The 18894-nt window shown below is 40.3% G+C and overlaps 1 protein-coding gene across 2 annotated transcripts in view; it reads right to left on the bottom strand.

Moving 5' to 3' along the window:
* The window catches only part of LOC143026491 (uncharacterized), a 102413-nt gene that overhangs the window by 19120 nt on the left and 64399 nt on the right, over positions 1-18894 (bottom strand). The window contains exons 3-6 of one of the 2 annotated variants that reach the window (XM_076186969.1): positions 17737-18067; positions 15200-15375; positions 9219-9377; positions 5146-5332 (exon numbers count right to left, since the gene is read on the bottom strand). In XM_076186969.1, coding sequence (XP_076043084.1) covers positions 5146-5332; positions 9219-9377; positions 15200-15375; positions 17737-18067 — 853 coding nt within the window. The remainder of the gene's footprint in view (positions 1-5145; positions 5333-9218; positions 9378-15199; positions 15376-17736; positions 18068-18894) is intronic. The other variant, XM_076186970.1, reaches the window with a different exon arrangement.

The raw sequence follows: 18894 nt of genomic DNA, 5'->3' as shown, positions 1-18894 counted from the left end.
CCTAACAGCAATGACAAAGATGGCCCCAACACTTTCAAAATTGACATACGAACAAAGATTGTCTAAACCGCAACTACCGACCCTGGAACAAAGAAGAGAAAGTGGAGATCTATTGGCCATTTACAGAATCATGAAAGGCATGGAAGTCCTTGACAAAGATGACTTATTAAAGTGGGATAAAGGAAAAACAAGAGGACATGAAAATAAAATAAAAAAGGATAGTTATAGAAGAGATATGGAAAAAAAGAAAAAAGAAAAAAAAAGTGGTGGATGTCTGGAACAAATTGGATGAAACAATAGTGTGTTCAAAAACCATACAAGAATTTAAGAACAAACGAGATGCTGAAAGATGCAAAGATGGGTCACTACAAGCATAGCTCCCCTTCCCATATAATACAACTAGGTAAATACATCTCCCCAGTTTCACCTCCATCCACATTAACCTTGAAGAAACCTCCTTCCACTCCACCACATGCTTACATATCTCTTCACTTACTAGTATAGCCACCCCTCTCTCCCTTGACCTCTCTTCATTCCTGACACCTTCCCAACTACATTCTGAAACTCAAACTCTCCCCTCCCTTTCAACTTAGTTCCACTCAATGCCAACACATCCATCTTTATTCTCATAAATATACTGCCTATCTCTTCCCTTTTACTCTCATCTGTACCACATCCACATACATAAAAAAAACCCAAACCTTAGGGTTCTGGTCGGAAAGCTCCTCCCAGATCCTCTTATGCCTTTACTCTTTCTTTAGGAATGTCCCCTTTCAGACTACAGGGATGACTAGTCTTATCATTGTCCCTTTTTTGTTGCCTTTTATGACTCAAATGGGAACACTCAGTGGCAGTATTCTTTTTCTCCTATAGCGTACACACACACATATGTCACCTGAGAAACATATAAATAATATTTTTGGAGAAACTTATAATTTAATAAGAACAATCAAAGTGGCATTTACATACCTGGATGAAGAAATGGTGAAGAAAATTCTAATCACTCTGATAAGACCAAGATTGGAATATGCAGCAACGATGTGGTCACCAAGTATAAAAAAATTGAAAGAATACAAAGAGCAATTACAAAATTGGCACCAACACTCTCAAAACTATCATATGAAGAGAGACTAGCAAAACTTGAACTACAGACACTAGAGCAAAGAAGAGAGGAGATTTGATAGCTATTTACAGAATCATGAAAGGCATAGAAATTATTGATAGAGAGAACTGATAAAATGGGATGATAGAAATACAAGAGGGCACGGAAAGAAAATCAAGAAAGACAGCTATAGAAGAGATCTGAAAAAGAACAGCTTTCCTCACAGAGTAATAGACAGTTGGAACAAGTTAGATGAGAAAGTGGTGTGTGCAAAAACAAATGAGATATGAAGACGGGACACCACAAGCATAGCTCCCCTTCCCTTAACCCCTTCCATACGGTGCCGCACACGTAGGCGTCATGGGGAGCGAGTGTATTCGCGAGGCTGCCATATCGGCGTCTTGATTATATATATTGTAGTCGCCCCTCCATAATGACATTCTTTCTAATTCTTTTGTAATCGCATTTTCTATGGTTATCAGAATTCACGGGTGAAGAGAGAACGATCAATATAAGCGGTGACTATATTTTATGATGCGAGTATTATTACGACACGTCGTACGGCTGGCATTGGCTGCTGCCACCGAGATCTAAGTCCATGACGCCTACGTGTGCGGCACCGTATGGAAGGGGTTAAAATACAACTAGGTAAATACATAATACAACTAGGTAAATATATATATTTATATGAATAAATAAAATTTGGTGAGAGGATGAATACCAGCACTTGAATTTTGTAGTAACACCTAAAACAAGTCCAGATAATTCAAAACACTGAAAAAATAAGAATAATTATGTTTAATATATCAGTAACATCCACATTTATTACATATATGGCCACATCAGTAGTCCTGAAACATGACCCAGTAACTCCTTCAGTATGGCAGAACATACAGACTGTTGTGGTTAAGAACATGATTTTATTTAGGTGGGAATTTGAACATCCTGGCCTGGTCTGAAAGGTGGTCTTAAATGCGTGTGTGTTTGTATATGTATATATATATATATATATATATATATATGCAGGAAAAACACTTGAAGCATGTGTTCTTGAAAATGCAAAATGCACGAAGAAAAACTATTAAAGCAGAGTGCTTTTGTGTATATATATACATATATATATATATATATATATATATATTCAGGCTTGGATAGATGTCCATATGACACAATAAAATCACTGGTCATTTTCCTCAACAGGGAAAAAAAAAGAAAAAAAGAAAAAAAGAAAAAAAACTGAAGGGGTTACATAGAGTATTAGTGCAAAATGAGGTGGTGTTTGTTGCGAGTATAACCCTTTGAGACACAGGAATAGACCTTATTGTGACTCATGCCTGATGATTTCATTCAGTACTAGGGAACACCTCAAAGGATTATATAACTATCTTGATCAGATTCTTGTATATAATCCTTTGAGGCCAAGGAACAATGGATTTAACTTAAGGTCTTCTTACTCCAGTCTCAAAGGGATATTGCGGGTTTGAGTAGGAAAACCTGTGGGAACACAGGGGGTATGAAGGGTCAAGCCTGGCAAAAGCATTCTGTTGCCATTCTAGGAATCACTAAGTGTAGGGATGGATTCGAGGGGGACCCTCCCTTGTACCTTTCAAACCTCATCTTCATTGCATCCCACAGTGCATTTCAATCTTCAATCCTGTAGCCTCTTCTCCCTTTCTGTTTATTAAACAATTAGGTCTCATCTCTTTTCTTTGCGACTTCATTTTTTTTTTATTAATCTTCTAAGCTTCTATATTCTTCCAAAGCTTTCAGTTCTTAGGTTGATATTATCCTTCCATCGCTGATATGCACTTCAAATTCATCCCCCCTTTGTTCCTTTGTCTATTCCTTCCATTCCTTCATCTCTCTCCCTTACTTATCTTCAGTTTTGTTTCATTTCTCTTTACTAAACTAGTATCTCCATTTCTCTATATTTCCTTTACTCCCCACCTTTTCACCTCCCTAAATGTTTGTTCTTTACTACCATCCCAAATGTTCCTTCTTAAAGAACAAAAAAGCTGAACTTAGTCTATTCTTACAAAATCCAGTATATTATAATACTGACCCTGAAACACTGTAATAATAACCATGAGCTGGCAAAAGTCTTGACCCTTCACGGTTATGACAGTAACCCTCCACTGCTATTGTTGTGAATCTACACTACACCTATATTGATTCCAGAATCCTACATACAGCTTGGGCTGCTTCCTTGCTGATTCCGAGCTCCTTTCAATGTCATCATAGAACCACACACTCCAACGATGCTTATTTGTCATCATAATATGCTTCCTGAAATATTTAACCACTTCAGTACGATTACAACTACGTAGGCATCATGAAGTGCGAGTGGATACGCGAGGATGTCTGAGTTGGCGTCTTGATTGTATATTTTTTGTAGTTGTACATGAGTTACCCTAGATGCTGTGAACTGGTTGGATCACGTTTTCTGTGTTTATTATTACTCAGAGTAAAAGAGAATGAGTAATACAGCAGTGACTTTATATTTTATAATGTGAGTAGTGTGATGAATCGTACATATGACAGCTGATGCTGTGCATGAGAATTTGACTCATGCTGAAGTGGTTAACCACTTCACTCCACGCCAAAATCTCGCGGGCAGCATTAGCTACCAGACGTACGATGTTGCGTCATAATACTTGCATCATAAGAAATAGTCACCGCTTATATCGATCGTTCTCTCTTTCACCCGTGAATTTTGATAACCATAGAAAATGTGATGAAGCCAGTTTAGAGAGTATGGCATTTACGAAGGGACAACTACAATAAATATAATCAAGATGCCGATGTGGCAGCCTCGCGTATCCACTTTCTCCTCATGCCGCCTACGTAGGCGGCACCGTATGGAAGAGGTTAATAATGCCTATTTGTGTTCATGACTCCATAACAAAGTTGTCATAGCACATTAGTAAAATGATACTGATAACCCACTTTCAGAGAAGAATAAGCTAAAGTATAAAGATCTGTATATTTCAATCACTAACTGTGATCCTCTTCAGCAGAAGAGGATCACAGTTAGTTATCGAAATATACAGATCTTTATACTTTTGCTTATTCTTCTCCAAAAGTGGTTATCAGTATCATGACTCCATGTTACAAAACAATTTCTTCAAAAATTTCTTAATGGCAATGACAGCTCATAAAATAAACCACTTAAATACTTTATTGAGCTTTAACTTCTCCCTCCTCACGTGAATATCTGATTACATTATGGGTGTTGCTTCTTCAATATGGACATGTTTACTGCTGGGCCTTGGGTAGCATTTCCCGTTTTTTTTTTTTTTTTTTTTTTTTCTTTCTCCAAATTCTTCTCTATATGAAATGTATCTAGTACTGGAATCCAATTAGGCAGTCAGGATAATATGAATTGCTTTACCAGACTGATTTCCTTCTTTCAGAGCTAAAATGGTGCTCCCTTGCAAAGAACATTTTTAAGTATAGGAATTTAATGACATATACCCTTATTACAATTTTGCCAGCCATTGTGCTGCTCAGCCAACAAATATTCAATTAGATCTATTTTATAATGACTAGCAATACTATGGACACATATTAGACAAATAAGCATCAGGTACTGTGTTTATTATATTTTACTGACTTACTACTACTATGCAGTTCTTGGAGTACTGGTATGATGTTTTCAGAAATACCACTATACAAATTACAAATATTACTATGTCAACTCAAAGCTATGCATAAACCTGTGAGAACCTTTAGTTTCTTAAAATAATAAATGCTTCCTGACATCCTTTTTTCCTACATTTTTCACTTAAAATGTTAATGATTCTTTGTCTCAATATCAGGAGCTTGTTTACTCAAAACAGCATGAAATGAGGAATGGACCCAATGATTATATTTGATGTCTAATACTTGCCACCCACTCTTGTACCTCTAAACTAAAACTAACCCAAAGGAGGCTGGTCCTCCTCCTGGGCTTGTTCCTCTTTCTCCGGCGAGAAGTAGCCGACCCTTCCTACTGCCTACTGTCCATGTCCAGTGATGAAAGGAAAAAAGGATGAGGAACCTACTGAGGTTGCTTTCTTCATATAGGAAGGAGCTGTGTTTGGCGTGGTCCGAGAGCTTCTCACCGATCTTGTCGAGGTGCTCCACCCCCGAGGCCACAGAGCTGCCAATGCCTCCACTGCCTCCAGCTCCTGTTCCTCCCGACACCATGCCAGTCCCCGACATGCCTGAAGGGTCCTCGTCACCATCATCCTATAAATTTTGACAAAATATAAATTATGTGACCTTACAAGATGCCAAATTGTATAAAGATCGCTGCTTCTAGCTTCTTTGAATATGGTTCAGTTTAATATCAGAATTCTGTTCTCAGAGGGGTAGGACAGTACCTACTCCTATCTATCCATCTACCAATGGCTTTTTTCCCCTCTTATATGGGAGGTAGCCAGGTCAAGAGGCATATACCCACTCCCATCCACCACCCTTTCCCATCTTAGCTCCTTGTGGATGATGAGTCATCCCTCTATCCTGCCACTGCCCTGGGTCAGAAGCTATGCAGCAAGACACAGCAAAGCCACTTCACTTAATTGGTGACTTCTTTATCCCCTTATGCAGAAAAAACAGAAGATGGGGAGAAATCCCTTTGGGGTGTGTCAAAATATCATTCACACATATCCACTCCCTATCCCCCCATCCCTTTCCTTTCTTGCATTACAGTATCATCTATACACACCCATTCTCTACCCAACCTTATCTCCTGCATTCTCCCTCCCTTACACAATAGACATATCCCTCTTCCTCAATGCCCCTTTCACCCCATCCATTTTTCTCATCCTAAGTTGTCCTAAAATCCACTCCATCCACCTTTACTAATCCTTGTTCACTTATTCTTATGTGTCCAAACCATCCCAATACTCTTTCATCAGCCCAATCTACCATCTCCTTTTCCACCCCTTCTCTCCCCATTTCTCACTCTATCCAACCTTGTACCCTGTACCATACTTCTCAGACATTTCATCTCAAAGACATCTAAACTTCTCTCTCCTTCTCTTAAATTTCAAGTCTTTGCCCCATACAGTGCCATTAGCACAATCACCCCTTCATGAAATCTCTTTGCATGTATCCATTCTCAAATGCCTATTTCTCATGACACTAATCTCCCAAGGCATTTACTTGCTTCTCTCAGTCTACAATTTACCTCCACTTCCACTCCTCCCTTTCCTGCCACATGCAAACCCAAATACCTAAAACTATACACTTTTTCTGGCCTCTCTCCTTTAAGACTTACTTCCAACTTGCTGCCATCCTCTCCCCTTCTACATTGCATCACATTACTTGTATCTATATTCACCTTCAACTTTCTCCCATTGCTCACCTTTCCAAACTCGATCTCTCTCTTAATCCCCCTCTGACACTGCATTTGGAAACAACAACAGACTCACTTCCCACTCTTCTCCATTTTCTTTAACCATCTCCAGTCTCCAGCCCATTACCCTCACATTAACCTTCTGCACAACCCCATCCATGTACACAATGAACAGACATGACACATCCCTGATGCAGCACCAACTTTGCCTCAAACCACTTGCTCTCTCCGTTTCTAATTCTAATACAGGCTCTACTACTCTCGTAAAAACTCGACTGCCTTTTACAGCTTTCCCCCAATCCCATATATCAGCAATATCTCCCACAATGCCTTCCTATCTACCCTGACATAATTCTTTTCCAAATCCATAACGGCCCAATAAAGTTACATTTTGCTAAAGCTTTTTCAAATATCTGCCTTACTACAAAAATCTGATCCACACAACCCTACCCTTCCTAAACCCTAACTGTTCTTCACCAATTACTTCCTCCCTTTCTCTCCTAATTCTCCCAAAACCCTCCTATAAGCCTCATCTAACTGATCTCTCTGATACTAATACACTCACATTTGTCTTCTTTTCCTTTGGAAAGTGGAACTATACAGGCACTCCAGTCCTATGGCAATCTACCCTCCCTTATACACACATTAAACAACCTCACTAGCCAGTACACTATTACTGTACCCCACTACTTCAGACACTCATCATGACACCTATCTAACCCAGGTGCCTTACCTGCTCTCATTTTCAAAACTACTTGCACATTATCTTTTCTTATTTTTCCTCCATTCTCCTCTACCATATCCATCATTTTCGCAGAGCCTCTCAGTGATACCACAAATCTCTCCCTATCTTCCTCCACATTTACCTAGTTGTACCTAGTTGTATCTTATGGGACAAGAGCTATGCTCATAGTGACCCATTTTCGTATCTCTCCACATCCAGTTTGCTCTTAAAATTGTGTATAATTCTGGCATTCACCGTTTCTCTGTTCAGTTTGTTCCAGACATCGATCACTCTATGTGGGAAGCTATTTTTTTTCAGGTCTCTTCTGTAACTGTCTTTAGTTTCTTTTTGTGTCCTCTTGTTTCTCTTCTGTCCCACTTTAATAAGTCGTCTCTATCGAGAACTTCCATCCCTTTCATAATACTGAAAATGGTCAACAAATTGCCTCTTTCCCTTCTCTGTTCCAGTTCAATATGCAAACTCCTATGTTGGCGTCTTGAGGCGCGAGTGGGTATATTAGGATGCCAGCGTCAGTGTATTGATTATATTTATTTTGTGGTTGTAGCTGAGACCCCTGAATTCTGTGAACTGGTTTGATCATGTTTTCTGTCTTTATTATTACTCAGAGTGAAAGAGAATGAGTAAAACAGCAATGACTCCATATTTCATAATGTGAACAGTGTGATGCATCATACATTAGGCAACTGATGCTGCATGCGAGAATTTGACTCGTATTGAAAAGGTTAACAGCTCCCAAAAATACTCTGTCCATCTTTCACTTACTGCCTCCTCTTCTGTTGACATCTGTCCATCTGTACCTTTTACCTTTTCTTCTCTATTTGACTCACTTCCCCTTCCTCTCTTAACTTCCTTCCAATTTGTTTTTCTTTTTCTTATTACTTTCAACTTATCTTCCACGAAAAATGGCTTGATATTCCCCCACTCTCTCCCGTAAGACCATGGACATTCAGAACTCTTCCTACTTTTCTCCTGGATACCACTACATAGTCCATTAATGCCTTATCAACCATCCTTCCATCCCTCACCCTCGTTCATGTGTACTTATGTTAAACTTTTTACCTAAACACTGTGTTTGCTATCATCAACTCTCTAAATACATCACCATCAACTTTCTACTATGATTTTTACCTGGCACTTCACACTTCCCATCCACTTTGTCTACTGGTTCATCCTCTCTAGAATTGAGATCTCCCAATACCACTACATTGACATTTCTCCCAAAATTCTCTATACACTTATTTAAATTTATCCATAAAGTCTCTCTTTACACTCTTCTCACTACCAGGTCCAAATGTGCTAACAAAGACCCAAATCTCCCTTCCCAGTTTCACCTTCATCCACATTAACTTTGAAGAAACATCCTTCCACTCCACCACATGCTTACCTATCTCCTCAATTACTAGTAGAGCCATCCCTTCCCTCCCTTGTCCTCTCCTCACTCCTGACACCCTCCCCAATACATTCCTAAACTCAAAATCACCCCTTTCTTTCAACTTAGTTTTACTTAATGCTAACACATCCATCTTTCTCACATACTAAATCTTCCCTTTTACTCTCATCTGTACCACACAATCCACATTAAAAGGCCCAAACCTTAGGATTCTGGTTGGAAAACTCCTCCTAGACCCTCTTATGCCTTGACTTCTTGTAGGAATGTACCCCATAGGGTTACAGAGTAGGATGCCTAGTTCCATCCCTCTGTCCCGTTTTAGCTATATTTTACAAAATGAGTGGGAAAACTCGGTGGCGGTAGTCTTTCTTCTACCATAGGGGGAACTACTTCTGAATATAATAAAATTTACTTCTCTAATTCACAAGAATGACTGAAAAAAAGAAAGACAATGAAAAACGAAAAAATAATATTAGATAAAATAACAAGCTCCTTGATCTAAACCAACCTAGGAATTAAACAGTTACTTATCCATACATAACAAACCAATAGAAACTACAATTCCACAGCAGCAAGAACATGAACTTATTCATTATATATACAACTACCAAATGGGGTTTTGGGGTACAAGAAGACCCACCTGGAGATGTCCCATTGGGTGTGAATGGGAATGTCCATGACCAAAGAGGTTGTGGAGACGCTCCATGAAGAGAAAGAGCATGATACCACCAAGAGCTGTAAAGCCATACAGAGCATGCAGCAGGTGCGGGTCCGTACCAGGCATGCCCTTGCTGATAGCCTGCAAGGAAATCAAGGGGATTTAAGAGATACAAATAGGATCCTTGAGGGATGTGGGAGTTGAATAAGGTACTGAAAGAATACCCTGGTGCTCCTGGGAATGAATGGAAATGAAAACAATACTAGAGTTGAAGTATATTTGCCCCTCACCTCAAGAAATGTATTGCACATTCACAGGTTTGAAATATCTTTTACATAGACTGGCTGAGCAGGTTAGGGCGTCATTACTTGAGGCAAAGGTTGAGATGATGACAGTTCGAACCCTACTCGGGGCAAGTTGAACTAAGGGCATGGTTCATTAAATTCCATGCTACAAAGTTCTCTGTAAGAGGCATTGTCCTAGCCTCCCAATAGAGAGGAGTTTGTGATGTTACACCAAATCAATCAGAAACAGAAGAAATGGGACAACTTTCTACACTTATACAATTCAGGTATAGGTCACTTGCCACGGATTAGTGGAAAGAAATACATGGACAAAGGACTACTAATTCAATAAAAAATGCACAAGTTAAAAAAACCCTGATGTAACATGGGGAAAATGGGAGGATGGAAAAAAAACAAACAAGAAAAATAGATTACAAATGAGCGAGAAATGAATACATGATCACCTGGAGACAGGAAGAACTCTGAGAAAATTATTATAAGCAATGAAAAGACTACATGGATTTAGAGATTTGTCAATGATATCCTTTGATACCCGAATGCAATTTCTCAGCTAAAAGTGGAAGGGAAAGTCTACGAAGATACATTAACTCAGGCTGAAATAATAAACAAAAGTTTTCACTCAGTTTTCACTAAACACAATGATTTTAGGAAGGAGAAGTGTGAGAACAGGAATGTTGGATAAGTACCTTGACAACATGACATTCAGACAGATTAACACTTCAGTTTCAGAAATGGAAACTCGTGTGTGTCAAACCTGTTACACTTTTACTTGAGAGTGGTTGATGTACTACATTAGAGAGGCTACAAGGACTGAGTGTAATAAGACCTGGGGAAAAAAATCACAAACAACTAGTATGGAAATAAGAGCATCCTGGAAGACTTGATAAAGTCTCTGGAAATAGATGACAGATTTCCTTAAAGATTGATGCAAGAAGCAGGAAAGATTAAGGGAGTTAGTGACAGTTTGGGAAGGTATGCAACAGGAGAAAGTTGAAGAAAAATGTGGGTAAAAGCAAGGTGATGAAATGTATAGTGAGTTGGAAGTCTAAAAGGAGAGAGGCTGGAAGAAGTGGATAGTTTTAGGTATTTGGGGTCACATGTGGCAGGCAAGGGAGTAGAAGTGGAGGTAAATTGCAGATTGAGAGAAGCATGTACATACCTTGGGGGATTAAAATTGTTATGAGAAATAGGCAATTGGGGATGGATGCAAAGAGGAGATTGTAAGGAGTGGTTGTGCCAACGGCATTGTATGAAGTAAAGACTTGGAATTTAACCTTTTCCATATGATGATGCCTACGTAGGCATTGTAAGGTGCAAGTGGGGATGTGAGGATGCTGACATTATTGTCTTGATTATATTTATTTTGTAGTTGTAGCGGAGTTACCCCCAACTTCTTTGAATTGGCTTCATCGTGTTTTCCGTGTTTATTATTACTCAAAGTGAAAGAAAATATGTAATACAAAAGTGACTTTATATTTTAAAATTAGAGTATTATGATGTATCATTGTACACAAAGCATCCAATGCTGCACACGAGAATTTGACTCATATTGAAGGGGCTAAGAGAGTCAGAGAGGAAAAGTTTAAATGTGCTTGAGATGAAATGTCTGAGAAGTATGGTAGGGGTTACTAGGTTGGATAGAGTGAGAAACAAGGTGAGGAGGAGATTGGAATGGAAAAGGAGATGGCAGAGCTGATGAAAGATTATTGGGATCATTTGGACACATGGAAAGAATGAGTGAGGAAAGATTAGTAAAAGAGGTGTGGAAAGGTGGAGGAAATGAACTTGAGGGGATGACTGTGGATGAGATGGATGGATGGGGTGAAGGGGGCACTGAGCAAGAGGGGAATGTCTGTTGAGCAAGGAAGGGAGAAGGCAGGAGACAGGGATGAGTGGAGAATGTATATGGATACCATTATGCAAAAAGGGTAGGGTGGGGGATGTGGGGTGGGGGGTGCTTACGTGTGAATGGTATTTTCACACAGTTCAAAGGGATTTCTCCCTGTCTTCTCTTTTTCTGCATGAAAGGATGGAGAGGGGTGGGGGGGTTGCTGATTAAGTGATGCAGCCTTGCTGTGGATGTACTGTGTCTTGCTGCACTGCATATGACCCAGGGTATTTGGCAGATGCCGGTATGACCTGTCAACAATGAGGAACTGAGATGGGAGGGGTGGAGGGGGTGGTGGAAAGGAGTCAAATGGGTGGGAGTGGGAATAGGTATATGCCTTTGATGTGTCTACCTCCCTTATATGGGGGAAAAAGCTCTTGGTACATAGAAAATATATATATATATACAGTCAACTCCTCATTAACGCGAGGGTTACGTTCCTGGAGATGTCTTGTTAATGGAAATCGTGTTAACGGAACACAATTTCTCCATAAGAAATAATAGTAATAGTGGGGGTTATGTTCCTGGACAACGGGAAAGTCCGTCCATTTTGGGATTTTATTACTAAAAATCCTAAACAAACACACTATTAATAAATTTGAAGGTTACAGAAACAATAAAAACACACATTCTTACTATATTGGTATTCACTGTGCAGTAAAATAATTTTTTTTTATGCATGTAAACATTACGACGCATCACTACCATCAATGTCGGTTGCCATGCTCCCGTCCCCAACCTCACTCCCCTCTCCTTCCTTACCCTGCTCTGCCTCCTCACTCTGCTCTCCCTCCTCGCCTCGCCCTGCCTCCTCACCTCCCTCTCCCTCCTTGCCTTGCCCTGCCTCCTCTTCCTTGACTATCTTTTTTTGGAAGAAATGGTGGAGTTTTGTCTGTGTCGTCTTTTTCTTCTTTTGATCAACCATCACTTTGTAACAGTTCAGCTCCGACGTAGCTTTTCTAGCCACTGTTGCACTTCTGTTAATATTCGGATCTTTGGCTTCCAAGATATCCTTCTCGTATAAACGAGAGTGCTTTTTCGAGATCACTTTTGGTCAAGACTCTCGGGATCTGGGGTTTCTGATATAGGCCAAGATGCAGCTGCCTCCAACTCTGCATTCTGTATCGTCTCCATCTCTAACAGTTCTTCGTTAGTCAGCTCCACTGTGTGCAATTCTAGCAGTTCATCAATGTCCTTCTGCTCAAGTTAGTCAAACCCGGCTTCCCTGGCCTTGTCAAGACTTTCCTTGTTAGCTTTAGAGACATTTTCTTGGATGTCAAAGCTGATGAAATCGTACACCAACTGAGGACACAGATGTTTCCAAACCTCATTTAGGCATTTCCTTGGCATTTTCTCCCAAGATTCTTTAATGAAGCGGAGAACATCTTTGATGGTAAACTGCTTCCAATATTCCTTCATGGTCATCTCGTCTTTTTGTGTCCTCTCAACCATGTCAGTCAGGGTCGAACGTAGATAATAAGACTTGAAAGTTTTAATAATTCCTTGGTTACATGGCTGCAGAATGGAAGTGGTGTTTGGCGGCAAGAAAGCAAGCTGGATGTTGTTGGAGAGATCTTCTATTGACAGGGGATGGCTGGGAGCATTATCCAAGATCAGGAGAATCTTGAATGGAATCTCTTCCTTCTCGCAGTAGAGTTCTAACTCTTTCTCCAATTTCCCAAAGTAGTCCTTGAATATGCTCCCTGTCATCCATCCTTTTTGTTGGAATACCAGTAGCAGGGTAGGAAGGTCTTGACGTAGCCTTGTGAAGACACAAGAACAAACAAAATTAGTTTAGTGTGCCATAAATTGTGAGTTGGTGACAGGATTTTCTTTTTTGTTTTGGTGCACAAAAAAAATGAGCGTTTACAATCTCTGTAAAAAATTTCAAAGCTTTCATGACTAATAATCAACATACATACATACACACCTTCAATGCTCGTGGATTTTCCGAGTGGTAGACAAGGGCAGGTTTCAGCTTGCAGTCTCCCTCTGCATTGGCACTGAACAAGAGCGTTAGATGATCCTTGGAGGCCTTAAACCCAGGTGCAGTTGTCTCCTCAACCGAGATATAGGTCCAGTCAAGCAGTTTTTTCCAATATAGACCTGTCTCATCTATATTAAAAATCTGCTTGGAAGTGTAGCAACCTTCCTCGATGATGGTCTTGAGGGTAGCCGGATATGTTTTGGCTGCTTCCACATCAGCAGATGCAGCTTCCCCAGTCATTTTGAGATTGTGGAAGCCATATTGTTTCTTGAACCTGGAGAACCACCCAGAACTGGCATTAAAGGTCTTTGCTTTGTCTGTCTTCCTCGTTCTCGTCTTGCACATCCTGGCGGAGACTGCTTTAGCTTGTATGATGGCCATGCTAATAGGGACATTATGCTTGTTTTGGTTTTGGATCCATTGTGCCAATAACTTCTCCATCCTCTCCATCTCCATGGATCTTGCTTGGGAACATTGTGAAGAGGAGGCTGATGTAACAGCAACAGAACTGGCTCTGATCTTGTCAGCATTTGCCCTGATGGTCTGCAAAGTGCTCTCATTCAGTTCGGTAGGATGAACAATAACAGAAGTTCTTTCACCCCGATCATAATGACCCAACACTTCTAACTTCTTTTCTATGGTCACAAGTTTTCTTGACCTCTTTGCTGCACTCTCCTTTCGGGTACCAGGACGCTTGGGTGCCATAGTACACGAATTTATGTAACACAAAACTTTGATAAAATTGTTTATGAGTTCCACACACTGTGAGGGATGGCTTCACACTGAAGACAAGAGGCAGAGAGCGGGAGCGTGGGAATCAGAGCGTCTCTCTTGTGCTCTGGTGTCGAGATATTCAACTACAGTAGGTGGGAAATTCAACTTGCGTAACATCAGACATTTCGTGTTATCAGAATATATATTAATAAATTTTAAGTCGTGTAAGATCGAAATCGTGTTAACAGAACTCATGTTAACGAGGAGTTGACTGTATATATATTTATATATATATAATATATAATATTTATATAATATATGTATATATATATATGTATAAATATATATATATATATATATATATATATATATATATATATATATATATATATATATATATGGTGAATCACACACACTTTTTGAATTTCCTTTGTCTTGAAATCCAAATATAGATTTTACATATCAATGCATTGATCAGTGGAATTTGGAAGAAGAAAGAAAAAAGAAAAAAAGAAAAAAAAAAGAAAAGAAAAAAAATATATATATATATATATATAATTGAATTTGAAGTTAAATTCGACCAATGGTAGTGAAGTCAGGACTCCACAAATTTTTATACTGTACACATGCCCTACAATTAAACACAGACACAAACTCAAAGGGGAGCAGCTCTGAGATCAATCCCTAATTGAAAGCTGTTACTGTCTCCCTTGATGAATAGCGAAGTGAATGGGATGTGTGTGTGTGCAAGGTCACACTTTTACCCATAGATTGGTTAATATATGAACTTTGAGCTCTCATCTGGGAGGGCAATAGCTGTCAATCATCAGTTTAGTATGTAATCAAAACTATGGTGAACCTTCCATACATTCACACACACATGCATACACATTATGTACTATAACTAGATACAACTATGTAAATACACACACATACAAACACACAAATGTGAACATGGCTCTTATCCTGTATATTACAGTTAGATAAATACACACATATAAACTACCAAAAGCTAGCACCAAAAATGGCCCTGGTTAGCTTCACACTGGGGAGGTGTGGACAGACTCACGTGGGGCAAGAGGTGAATGAGAGCATCACCAGACAAGGTGCCAACAGCCAGTGCCAACAGAAATTGGTTGACTTGGTCATAGTAGCGGCTCCGTTTCAGTGCAGGAATTACGATAACACATGCTAACCCAATGAGACCGATGAATACCAAACTCAAAGGCGCGCCAATCCAGATATCTGCCAACGAAAAAAAAAGGTCAGGTTAAACAGGGGAGTTAAACAGCATCAAACTTGAAGTGTGATACTGTAGAGAAGTGATGCACCCTAACAGAGAGACGGGGCCTCTTAAATCCGTCAAGGTGACACCACATTGGACCGTGATGAAAAACTACCCTCACTCCATGATACATACATCTGATTTCCTGATGTTGGTGAACTAAAAGCTGGTATCTCTGTGTGAGCTTCCTCTCTCGTCCTAGTCCACCGCATCCAAATGGATAAAAATCAGGGTGCATAACTTTACCTACAGATAAATTTTCAATTTCACGGCATGTTTGATAGTAAATGTCCTAGGTAATGAAAAGAAACCATCATACATTTAGCACAAAAGCTTCAGGAAACAATCCTACTGTAGTCGACTTATGAATTTGGTGCTTCAAATTGATTACGAAAATGGTATTGCTGTCACATGTAATTTATTTTCTGAGTAATTCGATTAGGCTAGGTAAGGTATGTTAGACTGAGTTAGGGGAGACGAGGATAGCTTAGAATTGCCAAATGGTGGCTGGGATTGGCTGGGATTTCCAATTGTCACATTGTTTACAAAGCAACAAAATGTTGAATGATAGTTACTTATTAACATTAAGTGGCGATAATTTAATCTGTGACTAGGAATTTCATTCTAGCTGCCACCAGGTGATTCTATTCAGCTGAGGGGAACCTTCATCAGTCATACAAAGTCCCTAGCTTGTGTCCAGGACCCTGACACTTCTGAACTCCAAAGCTTAGGATTCGCCTTCACTCAAAATGTTTCAATTCATACTTACCAGTCACAGCACTCCAAATATATATATATATATATAATATATATATATATATATATATATATATATATATATATATAGAACACATAAATCATCACCAGAAACACTAATTCCCAAAATTAAATTGGTATTGTATCCCAATTTAGCTGCTAATAACATCTCTTTAAATTTGGGGTCGTATTCATGCAAGTCAATTTGTTACCTAGCTGTAAAAATATTGAATGGAACACTTGGGGGTGGGGGGGAGAAAGAGAGATGAGGATATAATTGCTGTTGTTTTCCATATGGCAAAGAAATCTCATATATGCATACATATGATAAAATCAACACATATGCTTCTATAAACATATACCCACTTATATAGGTAACTTTACCACACACATACGCAATTGGAAAGCAAGACACAGGATCCTGTAAGCGTTGCTCCTTTCCTGTATATTACAGTTAGGTAAATACAATTAGATAAATACTCACACGCACACAATCACGAGTCCAACACGTGATCCAAGATAGTGGCGGTGAATCACACGACTCGTGGCGCAGTGGTAGAGTTCCCGGCTGCCACTACGGCGGTTCGGGTTCGAATCTCGCCCAGGGCTGAGATAATTTCAGTATTGCTGTACTGCGAGTCGTTACTCCGATTCTCGTTGGCAAAGAGTTGGGGTGTGTGTGCGTGTAAGGTCACATTATTACCCATAGATTGATCATACTCGTATATAAGCTCTGAGCTCTCTTCCAGGAGGGAAATAGCTGTCGATCACGAGTCCAACACGTGATCAAAGACCATGGTGAATCACACACAGTGGCGCAGTTGGTACATACACGGTGGCGCAGTTGGTAGAGCACTGGACTGGGAAGTATGGTGGTGCTCGCAGTAACCAGTTCGAATCCTGCCCAGGGCCGAAATTATTTCGGTATCGCTGTGCTTCGGGTCGTTACTCTGACTCTCGTGGGCGGGGAGTTGGGTGTGTGTGTGTGTGTGTGTGTGTGTGTGTGTGTGTGTGTGTGTGTGAAAGGTCATAGCATTACCCATAGATCGGTCATAAGAGCTCTGAGCTCTCTTCCGGGAGGGAAATAGCTGTCGATCACGAGTCCAACACGTGATCCAAAGACCAAGGTGAATCCATACTTGACGGCGTAATAGTAGCGTTCGCAACCACTGCTTCAACGGTCCGGGTTCGAATCCCGCCCAGGGCTGAAATAATTTCAGTATCGCTGCGCTGCGAATCGTTACTTCAACTCTCGTGGGCGGGGAGTTGGGTGTGTGTGTGCGTGTAAGGTCAGAGCATTACATATAGATCGGTCATATACGAGCTCAGAGATCTCTTCCGCGAAGGTAAAAACTGTCGATCACGAGTCCAACACGTGACCCAAGACCATGGTGAATAATACAAACACAAAATTCAGTTTGGCCGACAGAAATAGAAAAGATCCTACGCGCGCAGCTCTTTCCTAATAAATTACAACTGCGTCAAAAACGCACATACAAGACTACTCCTATCATACTTTTACTAACAATCAAACCATCACACAGTGACCTGATATGACCTCTTACCTCTCGTGATCTCGTGACCACTGGCCAGGTCATGCTCGTGTCCGTGCACGTTGTAGGTGTGATGCACGTGATCATGGTCGTGGTCATGCCCGTATCGGGGCACGTGGACATCGGGGTGACCAGCGACCGTGACATCTGGGGGGGTGGGGATGACGATTGTGGTGGTGGTCATAGTGGTGGTGGTGGTTGTGGTAGTGGCAGGTGGTTGAGGCATGATGCAGCGGTCCAGATGGTTGATGATGCTCGGACAGAGGGACAGGAAGGAGTTGGCCGTGATGGAGTCCGTAGGAGTAAGTCCTGTGCCTTCCAGTAAGGACTCGAGACTTCCGCACTGCAAAAAGAAGGAAGTCCATTAGAAGCGTACTTGGCGTTCTTTGGCACCTGGGCCTTAAGGGGTTTGGATTCTTTCTAATGAGGTTGAATTCCTCTGAACGGGATTGAATTCTCTTCTAGAGGAATCGGACCCATTATGAGGAATCCAAACCCATTAAGAGGAATCAAAACCCCATTATAAATTATTTAATCCAATTAAGAGTTATCAAATCCCAGTTTTAGGATCAAATAAGGTGCCTGGTCGACAGAGTGGGGGGGGGGGGTTGTTACACGATTTACATCTTCCCACTCCCCCCATCTCTTCCTCTAAAGTCTCTTGAAATCAGAAAATGTAGCCTCAATTTGTAAATATTTTTCTTCAATTAAAATGAAAACACTTAAGTTGCGCATTTCCAACGCAGGCTCTTTCTCTCCGGTTGCGCATGGTCAACATCTTTACCTAAGTCATCGTGATGAAGGTTATCATCTAGGTCGATTTAAACTTCTTTGCTACAATGAAAACTTCTCTGCAGAAGGATATCATATGCCGTTAACCAGAGGTAGAATATATATATATATATATATATATATATATATATATATATTGGCTGTACCACGTTTCAATTTCTGCATGTTGGCCTCCTCGAGTCTCTCGATGTTGATGGCTGAGAATTAAAGTGTATTGTGGTTGATAAAAATGTATATTTGTTCAATGGGACTCATTCAGCGTTGTGCATATTATATATATATATATATCACGAGACGGAATGCCATTGCAAGATCAAAGTCAAAGTAATACTTCAACCTCGACGTTCCCAACTTTAGGGTTATGGGGATGGGGGTTCC

Source organism: Oratosquilla oratoria, chromosome 6 (genome assembly GCF_046742065.1).
Source record: "Oratosquilla oratoria isolate Oo_2021 chromosome 6, ASM4674206v1, whole genome shotgun sequence".
Taxonomy (NCBI): Eukaryota; Metazoa; Arthropoda; class Malacostraca; order Stomatopoda; family Squillidae; genus Oratosquilla; species Oratosquilla oratoria.
The sequence above is the reverse complement of the archived record's forward strand: the minus strand, read 5'-3'. Positions and strand labels throughout refer to the sequence as shown.